Source organism: Myotis nattereri (genome assembly GCF_964212035.1).
Source record: "Myotis nattereri genome assembly, chromosome: 12".
NCBI classification, from domain to species: domain Eukaryota; kingdom Metazoa; phylum Chordata; class Mammalia; order Chiroptera; family Vespertilionidae; genus Myotis; species Myotis nattereri.
In genome coordinates, this window is record NC_138087.1 from 58,345,323 (window position 1) to 58,362,678 (window position 17,356).

The 17,356-nt window shown below is 40.4% G+C and overlaps 1 protein-coding gene across 1 annotated transcript in view; it reads left to right on the forward strand.

Moving 5' to 3' along the window:
* Nucleotides 1-17,356, forward strand: part of TMEFF1 (transmembrane protein with EGF like and two follistatin like domains 1) — a 77,505-nt gene that overhangs the window by 58,834 nt on the left and 1,315 nt on the right. The window contains exons 8-9 of the mRNA XM_081103579.1: nt 8,337-8,460; nt 13,134-13,292. Of these exons, the coding sequence (XP_080959705.1) occupies nt 8,337-8,460; nt 13,134-13,292 (283 nt within the window). The remainder of the gene's footprint in view (nt 1-8,336; nt 8,461-13,133; nt 13,293-17,356) is intronic.

Below are 17,356 nucleotides of genomic sequence, written 5' to 3' on the forward strand. Positions count from 1 at the left end.
AAAACCACCGGTATCCATTGAAATTGCAGGGTCAGAAGCTTTGTTGTAGATGTTGAAGGCATCAAGGATAGGATGGCTGAGCATGAGGTGTGTGGGAGATGGGTAGGTGGCATTTTAAAAAGTTGATTATAGAAAATATCAAACATGTGAAAACAGAATAGTATAATGAACCCTCATGCACCCAATACTCATCTTCAACAGGTAATCAGCATTGTCATTCTTGTTTTGCCTTTATAACCCCATCCACTTGATTGTCATTATTCTTATTTTACTGTTGTTTTTTTGAGGTATAATTTACATGCACTGAGATACACAAATGTTAGCTATCAATTTTGACAAATGGGGATATCCCCATTTGTCAAATGGATATCCCCAGTACACTACACTTTATCACAATCTATAATATTTCCATCTACCCAGGAAGTTCCTTTGAGGCGTATGACATTTTAATGAGAACATTTTTTATCAAAAGATATTTTCAGTCTAAAATTGAACCATACCACCTTTTTATTACCAAGACATTTTTGCTTCTTTCCTGATCTATACCTCACCCTCACCTTCACCCTCACCCTTACCCTACCTATGACCTGTCTTTCTCAGTAGTCTCCTTGCCTGCTGACCAGCAATACCAGAGAAATATTCCATTGCTTGGAGACTGTTGTTGATATATTCTAATACAGCTCTTTTGATATGACCTTTTAAAAATGGTTTTGGCCTGGCCAGTATGGCTCAGTGGTTGAATGTCAACCTAGGAACCAAGAGGTCATGGTTTGATTCCCAGTCAGGGCACATGTCCATGTTGCCGGCTCAATCCCCAGTAGGGGGCTTGCAAGAGGCAGCTGATTGATGATGTTTCTCTTTCGTTGATGTTTCTATGTCTCTATCCCTCTCCCTTCCTCTCTCTTTCTCTAAAAAACCAATGGTTTTGAAAAATTCTGCCTCATCTGAAGGTAAGACTGAGCCAGTTGCTAAAATCACCGAAGGAAGTCTGAGGGTGTGGGTTGTGGAGCATGGTGGAGAGTCACAAAGAGGATGGTGAGAAGGATGTGTAGGTGGACGGCACAGACCCCTAAGAGAGGAAGGTTGTTGGGAGAGAGGATGGAATGCTGATCTGGAGGTGACAGCAGGGGACGGTGGGAGGAAAGGTGTTTTAGGAAGGAATGTGATCTTGGTATGTCAGGGAGATGAAAGGAATATTTTCTAAGGGAATGAGAAGGTGGATGCATTTATTCACATTAGAATAGGTGTTTCACTGGGCAGAGTGGAAAAGCTAGGACAGGAAGAGTCAAGGTTGGTGTGAAAAATAGTGGATTTAAAAATGAAAGAGTGGGAAGTGTTGGAGGGCAGATAGGCGTGTTTACCTAGGTAGAAAATTCTTTGATGGGGTCCAGGAAGACTGCAGTTAGGGAAGGATATATATAGAGAGATGTTAGTGATGAAGCTTGGGGTACAAGGTAGTATAGGGGAAAAAAGTAAGGGCATATTATATCTTTTAATTGGGGATTTGTAGAAATAATGAGCCCTAGACTTACTGATACAGTATTGATGTAGTTGTGGCTTCAGTACTTGACTTTCAAAATGCATGTCTTGGTTGTTAATACAACTCCTTGTGCTTTGTTTGGGTTGTTTGTTGATGGACCAGGACAGATAGCCGGTGGGACACGCCTTTGCAGATAAGCCATGTGGCGCTGGGTTTCCTTACATCATGGCCACTTAGAACCATACTCTCCTTTGTATTTGAAAACACTGCTGCTGCTGGTGGATTTGTTTCTGGGTGGGAGGAGCCGCTGGGTGGCCAATAACACTTTGTGTGTTGCAGACACACAGAACATTGTTCAGGGACCAGTGGCCGCAGCTGTTATTCCTGGAGCCTGCCTGTCACCACTTGCCTGAGGACATTGTTTAGACAGGACCATTCTCTGCCCAGTTCTTGCTGTGCGAGGCTCTGCTTCTGCCCCTGCTTTATGGCATCTTTAAAGCCTTTTTAATCTTTCCTTTTTGAAGTTATTAATTTACTTGGCCTAGAGAGCAGGTGCTTGGACATGCTGCATTTGTCCATTCCCTACACACCTCCCAGGGTAGCTTGGTGAAATAATAGTGTGATGGTAAAGAGCTTGTGCTCACGGGTCAGACTTGGTTCACATTCAAAGGCTGTGTGGCCTGATTTCTCGGCGCCTCAATCATCACATCTATAAAGTGGCATTAATATCTACTGCCTAGGATTTCTCTGAATATTAAATGCCACATCACTGAATTTATTATTGATGTTATTATGGGAATTGTTAATACTTTTGCTTTCTAGTTTCCTTGTTGGTAGCCTGACTGTGGTCAGAGGTCTTCCTATCTATAGCATGTTTAATGATTCATGAGGAACAACCACAGGGCATTCACCATTCAGCAATTATCAATTGAATACCCTACTATGTGCCAAGTGCTTTCACATATTTGTATTATTATTTAACCCTCATTACATCATGTTTTCCTCATTTTGTAGATGAAAAAGCTGAAACTGAGATTTTGTGGCTTGTGTAGAATGACAGAGCAAGGACTTTCTGACCCTAAACCCTGGCATTCTTTCTCTTCTATCACAGCTATTCTAGAATTCTGTTCTGCTCCCCTTGCTTTCTTTCTTAATTTCCTTCCAAATAGGTAATCTACTGTCAGTTATCATCTTGGCAAAATTTGTTCTCTAGCCTTGATCTTTCTTTAAAAATTTTTTTTTCTAATCTTCACCCAAGGATATATTTTTATTGATTTGAGAGAGAGAGAGAAAGGGAGGAAGGGAGGGGTGGTGAATGTGTGTGTGTGTGTGTGTGTGTGTGTGTGTGTGTGTGTGTGAGAGAGAGAGAGAAAGAGAGAGAGAGAGAGAGAGAGAGAGAGAGAAACGTTGACCAGCCACTTCATGCACACACCCTGACCAGGGATTGAACCCACAACCTGGGCATTGCCCTGACCAGGAATCAAACCCATGATCTTTCGGTGTACAGGATAATACTCAAACCAACTGAGCCACCCGGCCAAGGCTGGGCACCACTCTTATGGTTGTATTAAACTAGCTAAAGCAGCGGTTCTCAACCTGTGGGTCACGACCTCTTTGGGAGTCGAATGACCCTTTCACAGGGGTCGCCTAAATACATCCTGTATATCAGATATTTACATTACAATTCATAACAGTAGCAAAATTACAGTTATGAAGTAGCAACAAAAATAATTTTATGGTTGGGTCACAACATGAGGAACTGTATTAAAGGGTCGCGGCATTAGGAAGGTTGAGAACCACTGATCTAAAGGATTGTTGGACTGGGGAAGTTTGACCTTAAGAAAAATAATTGGTGGGCAATGGGTTAGTGGGTGAACAGACATGGGGGAAATCTACACAAAGTTCAAGGAAGAGAGATTTTATTTAACATAAGAAAATTTGGTAATACTGAAATTAACTGTGTTGAGTTTCTAACATCTGGAAGTAAGCAGGTAAAAACAGGCTTGCAGGGTTATTAACTAAAGGGATTCCTTCTTCAGACAAGAGAGCCTGCAGGGACCATTCCAGATCTGAGTTTTTAGCTCATTTACTTTCCAAAGCATCTTCAAGCCGTATTTATTTTTCCGCATCTCTAGTATCTATTCCTACTGCTGAACTCTAGCTTAGCTTTTTCATTGTCACAAGTTTGGATTATGTAGTGACCTCCTAATTGGTCTTTCTAGTTCTCTTGCCCCTTTCTCTTCCAGGCTGGAATCCAATTATTTTTTCCCCCCACAGCTTTTTGAGTCTTTACATACTATTAAGTTCACTTGTTTAAAATGTGCAGTTCATTGTGTTCTTGTTATATTTACAGAGTTGTACAAGCATCATCATAATATAATTTTAGGCCATTTTCATTACCTCCCAGGAAAACAACTCACGCCCATTAGCAGTTACTCTCCCTCCCCCTTAACCACCAGCCCTAGGTAACCACTCTCAGTTAATTTTTTATGTAAAACACGGCTTTCATTGTGTTGTTCTTCACACGATCAAGAAAACATTTCTCACTTGGAGTTCATGTTTTTCCATAATTTGACTTCACCTTATTTTTCCAACTTTGCCTGATACCCTTCCCCAGTCTGAATGTACAGATCTTTGTAGGTTCATCTACTACTTGTTCTTTTTATTTTTTTTATTTTTTTATTGATTTTTTACAGAGAGGAAGGGAGAGAGATAGAGAGCTAGAAACATCAATGAGTGAGAAACATCGATCAGCTGCCTCCTGCACATCTCCCACTGGGAGATGTGCCCACAACCCAGGTACATGCCCTTGACCGGAATCGAACCTGGGACCTTTCAGTCCGCAGGCCGACGCTCTATCCACTGAGCCAAACCGGTTTCGGCATACTACTACTTGTTCTTGAGAACTGTGTCCTACCTTCTTTTTGATTTCCACCATTCCTCTATAAGTCCACTCCTGGACTGACTCCTAGGTCAAGGTCTCCAGCTCTCCTAGACTTCCCTCATCCCTGCCTTGGCCTCCTGTAATTCTCAGCTTGCAAGAGTTACTAATAATACATCACTTTCATATCTAAGTACCAATGCTCTTTTCAGTTACTGAGCCACACTTCTCTTCCTTCTTCCCTTGTATTTTCAGCTTTTTGTTTGTTAATCCTCACCCGAGGATATTTTTCCACTGATTTTTAGAGAGTGGAAGGGAGAGAGAGAAATGTTGATGTGAGAGAGAGACATCAATTGGTTGCCTCCTGCACACAACCTGACCAGGGCCAGGGATTGAGCTGCAGCTGATGTTTGTGCCCTTGACTGGAATTAAACCCAGGACCCTTCAGTCCACAGGCCAATGCTCTATCCACTGAGCGAACCAGTTAGGGCTTGTTCAGGTTTTCGTGTGTATATGTTGATTTCCTAAATTGATTATAAACTTTTTTTCAGGACGGGGACCATATATACTTTCAATAAGTATCTTGTGTAGCTTAGCTGAGCATATGGCTGTGCACAGAAATAGTATGTAAATATAATGGAATGAATAGCATTGGTATTGAGCAGAAGGCCGAATCTGGATTCTGTGACAGCCACAGACTTCAAAGTTTTATTAGACATGTTCATGTTTTATACAGCTTCACTTTCTCTAGAGCTTGACACCACATTCTTTTATTAATTCATTCAGTAAATGCTGTTGGGGCCATACTTTGTCTATTAATTTCTCAAAACCCTGTTCTTAAATTAGTTAACTTTTTCTCATTGCTGTCATGTAGCTGAATCCTGCTAGCTTTCAGCTCCGCATTATTCTGGAAATTTTCTGCTGTTTATAGGACTTTCTTAAGGTAGATGAGCACATTACCACAGTCTCTAGACTATCCAGTCCTATGGTTATACACCTTGTAGGACTTTATTACTGTAGGTTGGTGCATAACCTCAGTCTCTATGGCCCCTTTACTTACTTCCTTGTGTGTGACACCAAGAAAGTACCATGTTCTGAGAGGTGCGGGGTGATGAATGCTGTGGGAGACACTGCTTTTTCCCTTACGCCACTTAGGGCTTGATTTCAAACGTAGAATAGCACTTTCAGTTTAAAAACGGAGCAAGAAAAGTACTACCTCCCAAGTGTTAAGAGTTATACAGAAATGAGTAACACAAGCGTCTAGGTCCTCAAAGGCTCTGAGAGTCTCATGGTAGCGATTGATTTAAAAACCCCAAATAGCTGTACAACAGTATCCTGAGTATTGGAGTAGACGAGTGGGTGCTCAGGATTCCAGCAGCCTACAGGAGGGCTTGATTTCTTTCTGTACAGCGGGATGACAGTTTGGGAGCCGGAGGAGAGCTGGTGAGCCCTTTGAGGACCGGATATGTCTTGATTATTTTTCTGTCTCCCATGCGTAGCAGAGTGCCTGACATGTGGGACATGATCAGTAAATGAAAAATGAATAAGTCATCCATTCTGTGCTGTCCAGCCTGGTAGCGACTGGCCACATGGGGCCACTGAGATCTTGAAAGGTGGCTGGTGGGAATTGAGGTGTGTTGTGAGTGCAAAGGCCTTACCAAAGGGATTTTGAAGATTAATTTAAGAAAAAAAGAGTGGAAAATACCAGTTTTACAATAAATGTTGATTATAGGTTGAAATGATGTTTATTTGATATATCGGGTTAAGTAAAATAGATGATTAAAATGAATTTACCTATTTTTGCTTTATAAAAATATGGCTACTAAGGAAATAAAAAATGACATATGTCTTGTATTTCACTCCCGTTGGACAATGCTGATCTCATTTAACTCTGTTAGAGAAAGTGAGACCAAGGTCACAAAACAGCAGAGATGTCCTTAAAATTGAGAATTTATATGCTGTGCTTCTTGAATTCTAGTGTAGTTCTTTTTCTACGCATAATTTAGTACAATGTAAACACATGAATTTTGAGGTTAAAAGGCATCGGTTTGGTCTTGTTAGGGATGACATGACCTTTCTGCTTTAGTTATCCTATCATTGAGCTTGATCATCATTAAAATTTTCTCCTCTTATATGTAAATTTTGATCTTCAGAAAAATCTACATTTTTAGTTCTCAGTTTTTTCTGCAGTTGGCACCTCTATTCCCACTTCTCTCTCTTGCTCTTTCCCTTCTCATAAACACACACACACACACACACACACGCACACACAGCCTCCTATTTTACTCCTTCTTTTTGTTTCCATTAACATTCTTCAAATTATATTAGCATCTTTATTTGTATTTGGGGGAGATAAGCCTTTGCTGTTACATGGGGTGCTAGCTGGTTGTTTTAGTGTATTGTACATGCAGTAATTATCTCATGTAGTCCTTGAAACCACATGATGTATAGGCCCTATTATGATTCTGATTTTGCAGTTATGCAATGTCAAGCTTACAGAGAGCAGTATGCTCAAGGTCACACAGCTAATAATACACAGAATCTGTAAGCTGGAACTGTCGAAAGAAACGGCAGGAAATGGGAAATTGACAGGCCTGTACACATTGGGGAACTCTGGGTTCATAGAATTGAGGATTAATGTGCCAGAAAAAAAGTACAAAAATCCATTCCAAAACCTGTGCCTTTGTGAATGAGCATGTGTATGTAAGTTTGGGGGGGGGGGGCGATAGAGAGGGATGGATGGATTATGCTAATCGAAATAAGCCAGTTGGAGAAAGATAAATATCACGTGATCTTACTCATATGTGGGATATAATGATGAACAAAAATAGATCCAGAGACAAATGACAGGGGAGGTGGTGGAGGTGGGGGTGGGGGGCGGTTAGAGATCAACCAAAGGACTTATGTGCATGCATATTAGCATAACCAATGGACACAGCCACTGGGGTGGAGGGGGCTTGCCCTCGGGGGTGGGAATGGCAGGGGGTGGCGTGCGTCAATGGGGGAAAAAGGAGACATATGTAAAACTTTAGACAAAAAACAAAACCAAAAAACTCCCCATGATGTAGCAGTTCACTGAAAATTAAAGGTGTCGTTTTCTGGTTAAAAAAAAAAGAGAGAGAGAGAGAGAGAGGGATGGATAGAGAGTATGGATGAATGAATATGATTGATTTTGAAGACTGGGTCCCTATGTCTTCATCTGTCCTGCCTCTTTCTGTTTTTCCTTCCTGACCCTTTCCCCATTTCTGACAGTGGAATTACTCAGCACACTTCCATTTTCTTCACTTCAGCTCAGCTCAGTTCAAATCCGTATACCTAAGTCTGAACAGCTGTTTACGATAGTTTTCTGTGGATAGGGGGATCTCAGGTGATTAAATATTTTTTGTCCTCTATATTATTTGACATTTTTTACATTAACATATACTAAAAATGCTGTGTAAGAAGAATAGCAAAAAGTATTTCCATTTGGAAAAAAATCAGTGTGCTTGTTAGTGTTCATTCCAAAAATAAACCTTTTACCTTAAAATTTCAGCATCCCATAACTTTCTGCCATTCCAGTGTTCCTTGGCCTCAATTTCATAGCCCCCAGGTGAATGATTAGAATAAGCTGATTCTCCAAAAGCCAATGGCATAGACAGCATCTCTCTGTCACAGAGATGAGCTTTCTCATAGAAGTCACATTTATGTCTTTAACAAAGATGTTTAGTTGTGTGGGTTATTTTGGCAGATTGTTTTTAAATAACAGGGGCTCATAGTGGTCACATCCTGCAAATACTTTCAAATGCTTTGAGTTTGAACCTGCTGTGTTTCTGGCATTATGTGACCTTGATTCTTATCCAGCCTGCTACTTGATAAATTTCCTTTCCAAAGTACCCAGCAAGGGGTGAATTTACTTATTGTCTCAGAACCCTGGAAAAGTACATATTTCTCAATTTGCTTTTCATTATTTATTGACCTGGTTTATGCTCTTTTAAGATGCTAGTGATCAAAGAGAAGATGTTTATATTGGAAACCACATGCCTTGCCCTGAAAACCTCAATGGTTACTGCATCCATGGAAAGTGTGAATTCATCTATGCTACTCAGAAGGCCTCTTGTAGGTAAGTCGGTACCTCCAGGTCAGAGATGAGACATTTTTTTTCCCATCGGTGGTCCCTCCTCTATACAAGGCAATGAAATGTGGATGAGCTGTTACCAAAAAATACTGTTTACTTGCAGTGGAGATATTTTAAAAAACGTCATTTCAAAAAACTTGGCAGATAATATGCAAAACAGCGTTGTATTAGGATTTTGAGATTTCACATTTTTAATATGATGTTATACGTATATTTTCATATAAAAATAAGTATACTTCAACACTATTTGGTTGTTAGGCAATCTGTCATAAGGTGGTTGAGGGACTGAGGAATGTGGGAAGAACAGAGAACATGTAACTCAGAATACATGCTAAAATAGATTTCTAAAAATAAGGAGACGAGTATGCAGAACCAGGTGTGACGGGAGAGATGGAAACGGAAAGGGTGTAAACCTGTCTGATTCCAGAGAGCTTATGTGACTTGTTCACAGTTAGCAGCAAGTTACAAATAGAGTTGGGACAAAATTAGAGCTCTGATTTTCTGATATTCAACCTGTGTTAGTGCTTTTTGCTGCTCCGTGTCTGTCTACCAATAGCCCTTCTTGCTGCTGCTGCCTGGAGCTCACCCTCTCCCTCAGGTTGGTCCCGTTAGCCAGGTGCTGTTTCCATAGACGAGGGGAGACGGGTTCTTCTGCTCACTCCTGCCTCCTGAAGTTTCACCAGAATCCTTTTTTTCTTTTCTTTGTAAAAACATCAAAACATGGAGCAATAGTATACTTTTCTTTTGTTCTGCCAGTCTCCAGGCCAGTGACTCTCGCTCTCTAAGAAGTAAAAGAGGCCACTTGAAATCAGGTCTCTTGGTTTCTGTTCTCCTCTAGCTCCTTTCTCCCGACTCTTTCATTTTCCTCCTCTCCTCCTGCTTTCCAAAACAAAACAGAATAAACAAACAAAACCTTGCTGTAATGCATATCACCTTCTAAAATAACCATTTACTTATTATGTGCATTGACCCTCCCTTCCCCAGCTAGAGGGTAACCAGGCCAGGGATCTTTATTTCTTTTGCTCATTGATGTTTCCCATATGCCCACTCTAGTACCTGCTACATGTCAGGTGCTCAGTGAACATGTTAATTGAATGAATCAGCACTTGAGGCCATGGAAGTGAATGGGATTACTGTGGAGGGTATGTGGGCTGAGAGAATAGAGGGTAGCGTAGCCTGGATCTGCCTTTAATGAATAGCAGATGAAGAAGTAATCACCTAGAAGTTAGTACTCAAGGTATTTTGAGAGCATAACTCAAAGTGAGTTGCAGAAAATAATATCCAGGGAGGATTGCCTGAACAATAAATGGCCTATACATTCTTTTTTATATTCTGATTTTAATCTTTGGATTAAGCTTAACTGTCAGAGTGCTGCATATCTAGGACAGTGTTATAGCTCCCTGTGGAACTTTTTATTTTACTGAGCTTTGACTTCTGGCCATTAGCTTACCATGAAAGATTATTTAAAATCTCCTAAGGGACTTGCTCATATTATTGAATTTATTACAGCTGCATTGCTGAGGATGGTGTCCTCTGTACCAGAGGGTTGCCCGTCTTTTAATGAGGACCACTGAGATAAAGTTCCCTTGAATTTAATAACAATAGCAACTGTGGTTCTTTGGAACAGCTGCTTTGATTTTATTTTGTGGAGATTGTATTCTGTGTCAGTGATCTTACCACTTTCTTTCGTTTCATTTTTTGGGGACAATTCAATGGTTTTTTAAAGTATATTTGCAGAGTGTTGCAGTCGGCATAATGAATTTTAGAACATTTCATCACCCCAAGAAGAAACTCCATACCCTTTAGCAATTACTCCCAAACTTCCCATCCTCTTCAGTTGCCGGGAGCCAGTCCATCCTTGCTGTTTCAAGGGACCTGGCATATATGGCATACTGTTCTTAATATGTTTGCTCACCTTCTTGGCACTATGTGTTTTAACCAAGGTCTCCGAGAAAGGTTGTTTCCCCAGGTAGGGATTTTCCCCTGAAGTTAGGGAGGGAATAAAACCTCTTAACTAAGTGCCAGGCGGGTAATTAATCACTTTAACTATGAACAATCATGCTTAAGCTACATAATCTTTACTCCCTGGAATGGAGATAAGAAACGCCCTAACCTTTGTAATAGAGATTGATAGGATTGAATCAACTGGTATAAATACAGATGTAACAAGACAGCAGAAGACAGAACTTAGAAGGCAGAACCTAGAGACAGAAGAACTTTGCTGGAGAGAACATGGCAAAAGATCCTGGACAGAAACTGGCAACAGAACCTAGAGACAGAACCTAGCGAGAGAACCTGGCTGGAAAACCTAGCAAGAGGACATGGACACAGAACCTGGCTGGAGATCCTAAGCAGAACCTCTCTGGAGATTCAGACCAGAACTTGTCTGGAGATCCTGGCTGGAGATCCTGGCTAGGCTGCTGATCAACTGAACGCTGCCTCCGTGTCGTTCCTTCTTCGCCAACTCTGTCCACACCTTTGGGGACCCCTGGACCTGCTGGGGCTGGACCCCGGCATTCAGTCTTAGGCAACCACTAATCTATTTGTCTCTCTAGGTTTACCTAGTCTGGACATTTCATTTAAGTGGACTTATATGATATGTGGTTTTCTGTGACTGGCTTCTTTCACTTAGCCTCATGTTTTCAAGGTTCATCCATGTTGTAGCATGTGTCAGTACTTTGTTCCTTTTTATGGCTGAATGAATTCTATTGAATGGATAATACCACATTTTTAATCCACTTACTAGTTGATGAATATTTGGATTGTTTCCCCTTTTTGGCTATTATGAATAATGCTGCCCTGAATAATTGTTTGCGGCTTTGTATGGATTTATACCTAATTTCACTTAGGTAAATGCCAAGTGAAATTGCTGGGCCAAATGGTAACTCCGTTTATAACTTTTTGAGGAAATTTTAGACCGTTTTCAAAAGTGGCTGAACTATTTTACATTTTCTTTAGTATCCTCGCCAACATTTGTTAGTATCTGAATTTTTTATTCTGGCCAAGTGGTATCTTATTGTGGTTTTGATTTACATTTCTCTGAAGGCTAATGGTGTTACTATCTTTTTATGTGTTTATTTGCCACTTGTATATCTTATTTGGAGAAATGTCTGTTTAGATCTTTTGCCCATTTTGCAATTTTTTTGTTAAGGAGTTGTTATAGTTTTTTATATATTCTAGCTGTAAGTCTCTTATCAGATACATAATTTGCAAAAATTTTCTCCCATTCTGCGGGCAATCTTTTCACTTTCTTGATAGTGCCCTTATGCACAGAAGATTTTAATTTTCATGTAATTCAATTTAACATTTTTTTGTTGATGCTTTTGTGCTGTTGGTGTCATATCTAAGAGATCATTGCCTAATCTAAAGGTATGAAGATCTACTTCTTTTTTCCCCCCTGAGTGTCATAGTTTTAGCTCTTAGTTTTAGATTTATGATCCATTTTGAGTTAATTTTTGTGTATTTTGTGAAGAAGAGGTCCAACTTCATTTATTTGTCTGTGGTCGTCCAGTTGTCCCAGCATCATTTGTTGAACAGACTGTTCTTTCCCCATTGAATTGTCTTAGCACCATTGTCAGGCATGAGTTGACCATAGATGTCTGGGTGCATTTCTGGGCCCTCAATTCTATCCCATAGTCTATATATCAACTTTACTGCGTTTTTGTTTTGTTTTTGTTTTGTCTGCTAGAAAGCTTAGAGCCCAATGTGACACCTTCTGGCAGAAACCTCAGGGTTGGGATTGGTGGACTCACATCACCCCTGGCTTCCCCTGCTTTATCCCTGTCCCCAGGTTTCTTGTTGTTATTATAAATGCTTTATTAAAAAAGCTTTTTATTTTTTGTAATGAAGTGTGGGACATGAATAAATACACTGTCTATACACTCCAGATGTTTTATTAATCATTTCCAACTGAAGGCTGCCTAATTCATGCATTTTACTTCTGTCAGCTAACATTGTAAATTTTCTGTTAACTATCTTAAATGTTTCCTCCTGTCATATTATTATTATCACGATATTGTTGCCTTTTTATTTATTTTTTAATTGGAATTAGATAATTTCTAAGATTAGCAACTACTCCACTGCTTGTCTTCATTTTTATTATTAATAACTTATCTCCTGCCTGCATCTTAAGTGATGATATTATTTACATTGAAAAGTGTCTCGACTATAATTTGGTGCTGTGTTCAAAGAACTGTAAATGTTTATACCTATTTATTCAATAATCCCATTTCTAAGTAGCCTAAAGAATAACACTAATATACAAAAGTATACATTCAACCAAGATGTTCACCACACCTAATTTATAATTGTGAAAAATGGAAAATAACTGATAGGTCTTAGAACAAGAAATAGATAAGTTAGCTCTGTTATAGTCACTGAGTGAAATATTATTTATCTATTTTTGAATGAAGGTAATAAAGACTAGCAACTTTAAAAATTAATGTGATATAATGATGGGGGGGAAAGGCACCACGTAAAATAGATATATTAAAAAGTGTAAGGAAATCCACAAATGGCAATTTTTTTTTAAGTAGTGGGAGGGTGCCTGATTTTCTATACCTATTAAAATATATCATTTTTATACCTTGTACTTTTAAAACCTGAAATTATTGAAATTTGTAATTCTCATAGAAATTCCTTCCCTCCTGCCTTTTCAGATGTGAATCCGGTTACACTGGACAGCACTGTGAAAAGACGGACTTTAGTATTCTCTACGTAGTGCCAAGCAGGCAAAAGCTCACTCATGTTCTCATCGCAGCAATTATTGGAGCTGTGCAGATCGCCATTATAGTCGCTATTGTCATGTGCATAACAAGGTAGGTGATGACCTAAGAGAGAACAACTTACAATTAGAGGTGGGTAGCTGTTAAACTAAAGGAGAACCTTGAAGCTCAATCTAAACCAGCCGTGGGCAAACTACGGCCCGCGGGCTGGATCCGGCCCGTTTGAAATGAATAAAACTAAAAAAAAAAAAAAAGACCGTACCCTTTTATGTAATGATGTTTACTTTGAATTTATATTAGTTCACACAAACACTTCATCCATGCTTTGTTCCGGCCCTCCGGTCCAGTTTAAGAACCCATTGTGGCCCTCGAGTCAAAAAGTTTGCCCACCCCTGATCTAAATGATAGGGGCTTTTAAGTCCACTAGTCTATTAGGAAAAAATCCTAGGGTCCCATGTGGATCTGACCTCTCCCTGTCTTGCTTCTTTAGAGGATGGCCAGAAACTCATTCTCAGGGTTTTGGGTCTATCTGAGCTGCAGGTAGAGGGAGCATGAGGCTATTCAATGGCATAAAGGAATTTAGGGATCTGAGAATGGTGTGTCGGTTCTAAGCACTGCACTTGGGGACACTAACGGTAGGAGCAGACTCTTTGGAATGGTCCGCACACACACAGAAGAGCCATGCCGAAAGTATTCAAGCCCTGCTGACCTGCAAGGTGTTTTATGTCCTAAGAATATACTTTATTGGTAGTAAATATAACAAGAAAGGAAGAAACCTGAGGTTAAAGAAAACTGCTTTTCTTCTTATATCATTATCTTAACACTACTTCATTTTCTGGAATACAGTCATGACTACTAAACTTTAAAATTCTATGTTACAACTAAGACCACTGGAATTTATCATAACTAAGCTGCAAATTAAACACTACTTGGACTGCAGTTAGCATAAAATTGGTGTTTCCCACGCTGAGCTGAAATATCTAAGTCAGAACTGACCTGGACCTGAGAAAAGCCAAAGCAAATCAGGTTCATATTGTCTGTACGTTTCCCAGTCTCGTGTCTTGTCTTGCTTGCCTCTTCCTTACCTCCTTCAAGGTTTGGTTCAGAAGTTTCATAAACATCATCCGTATACTTTTCTGCATTATTCTGGGCAGGGGAGTGGAGCATATCAAGTACAGAGATTGGCAGGCCAGAGAGGATTTATGACTCTACCCAAGGTCTGGATGGCAGCCAGACCTTCAGTAGTCTCAGCCATCTGGAGCTGGAATGATAAATCTAGAAATGATAATAATAAAAAAAGTGTTCTCTGAGTAATAGATATTTTTCATAAAATTCAGGCAGTAAAGTCAGTGGATTTTATTCTGTAGAACAGATGATCTGCCCTTTGGCAAGACGACTGAGTATAAAATTGGGCAGTAGATGAAAGTAGGGACATAATGATATAAAAAGTAATGACTGCAGAGAGAGAAGATAGGAAGGAAAAAAAACAACAGGCAACAGCAGGCCTGCCTATGGCCACTTCAAATAGGCTCTCAGGGGTTAAGGCATTTGTCTGTAAGTGGAAGGGCCTGGACTGGATGGAGTGCTGCCCGGGTCCCAAACCATTCCTCTTTCCACTGAACCATCTTGGGAAATATATTTGCTAAGTGTGAACATCATATGGGAGCAAGCTTCCAACTTGATTTTCAGGGTTTTGAATGGGGGAGGGATTTGGTAAAAAAAATTTTTTTCAGAGCGTTAATTTGAGTGTCATCTGCAAAACTCAGTGGAGGAGAGAAAATGTGAGGTCAGGGGCGACCATTTAGGACATTATTAGAGTAAAGGACTAATGGAGTAATAAATGATTTGGAAGGTGAAAGAAATAAGATAGAGGTAAGGGAAGATTTTGAAGCCCAGTGATAGTGCCATCTTAAAGAAGATCAAAGGATGTCAGAGTCAGCAGGAAGCAACTTTAGTTCAATCCCTTTGTTCTAGACTCTAGAATCTAGAGAAACGAGGAAACTGCAGTCCTGGGATGAGAAGTATCTTACCCAAGATCAGAGAGGACATTACGCCCGTGTACAAATCCTAATCCAGCCTTTTATCCAGCTCTGTGCTGCTGTTCTCCGTGTGCTGTAATCCTCAGCTACTATATTAACTTATCTGGCTTGTAGTTTTCAAGTTAATACCCTCCAGTTTATACCCATTTGCTACCCTCACAGACACTTGGACATCACAGTATATTTTTAACTGTGTTATACCGTATCTTTACCACCCACAGTTCTCCATGACCAAAGGGTCATCTCGTTGATTTCTTATAAGTCTTTCCTTGAGGCCTGTTTTTTTATTGTGGTATTTCCTCTCCTAGAATGTCTTGCTCTCTTGGATTTAGAATATTATAACTAGAGGCCCGGTGCATAAAATTCATGCACAGGTAGGGTCCCTAGGCCTGGCCTGCGATCAGGGCCGATCAGGTTACCCATCTCTTCGCCTCCTCCTTCCCTCACTCCCTCAGTGCCCTGCTGCCGCTGGTTGCCTGCCATGCTCCATGCCACTCCCTGGTGGTCATAGCGAGCGATTGAACTCCTGGTCAAACTTCCAAGGGGACACTTTGCATATTAGCCTTTTATTTATATAGATTGCTTGGACTTATCTCCTTTGAATTTTTAGGGACTGCCTCTCCCACGCAGTCCATTATGGAGCAGCTGTTCACTTATCCTATGGTGGCTGTTACATGAAAGGAATCTTCCTTTGAAAGGATGTTCCCGCTGACCCACTCATCAAGACTGCATGAGTAACATTGTTTTCTTTTATGCTTGGAATCTATTTTCTTGGTTTTTTGACTCATAGAATGACTGATTGGCAGGGACCTTGGACATCATCCAAGACAAACCCCCTTAATTTATAGATGAAAAAGCCATGGCCTCACGGAGTTGGAACTTTTCCAGGTCATAGTGAATTAGTGACAATTAAAAGAGGGGTCGCTTGACTTCTTAACCAGTTTCCCCATTTAGGAAATAGAGATGATTCCAGCACTATCTCAAAGTGTTTTTATGAAGATTCATGAGATAACATTTGTGAAAAATAATACATAAAATAGAAGTGTTACCACCAAGGCCTTTAAAACAAGGCAACAAATGCATTGCTCTTTGAAAGTGACTAAAAACATGGAAATTTAGGAGTACTCATTATGCAAGACTTTCTTTCCATTTGATTATAAATTACTTAAATTTTTTTTTGTATCCTCATCCAAGGACATTGTTTAAAAAATATGTTTTATTGATTTTTTACAGAGAGGAAGGGAGAGAGAGAGTTAGAAAAATCAATGAGAGAGAAACATCAATCAGCTGCCTCCTGCACACCTCCCACTGGGGATGTGCCCACAACCAAGGTACATGCCCTTGACCGGAATCGAACCTGGGACCTTTCAGTCTGCAGGCCGACACTCTATCCACTGAGCCAAACCGGTTACGGCAAGGACATGTTTTTTTAATTGATGAGAGAGAGATCACTTGCCTCCCTCTCATATGTGTCCTGACTGGCAATCAAACCTGCAACCTGGGCATGTGCCCTGATGAGGAATCAAACCTGCAACCTTTTGGTGTACAGGATAATGCTTCAACCAACTGAGCCACCCAGCCAGGGCTAGATAATAAATTTCTTGCTGGCAGAGATTTTAGAAGTTAGTCGAACTCTTAAAATTTTACGTATAGGAAAAGAAGGTTGCACAGCTAGTTTTTAGCAGAGCTCAAGCTCAACATTACCAGAACTCATCCCAGTCCCTTTATCCCACATTGCGTAGCAGAGTGCTTTGTGCAGACACAATAAGAGCTCATATGTTTGCATTCTGTGCACAGGCACAAACACAGTTACAGCACGATGAGATTTATTCCACCTGGAGAAACACGTACAGTACAATGAGAGCAGAGTCCAGGAAGTCCCCTCACCCACAGCATGGCTGTGCTTTATTGGGTTCTGTGGTTTGCCCAAGCAGGGTGTGGGACGACTTGCAGTCATTGCCTAAAATCTCTAGGCGTTTCCTATGTATTCCTGTCGGACGTTAAATAAGCATCTTTCTTCCTGATTTCTCCCTTCATCTAAGGGTTGTCCAGCCAGAGGAAGGGTGGGATTCCTCTTGGGGATGCAAGTCAGCAATGTCTGGACCTGCATCGTATATC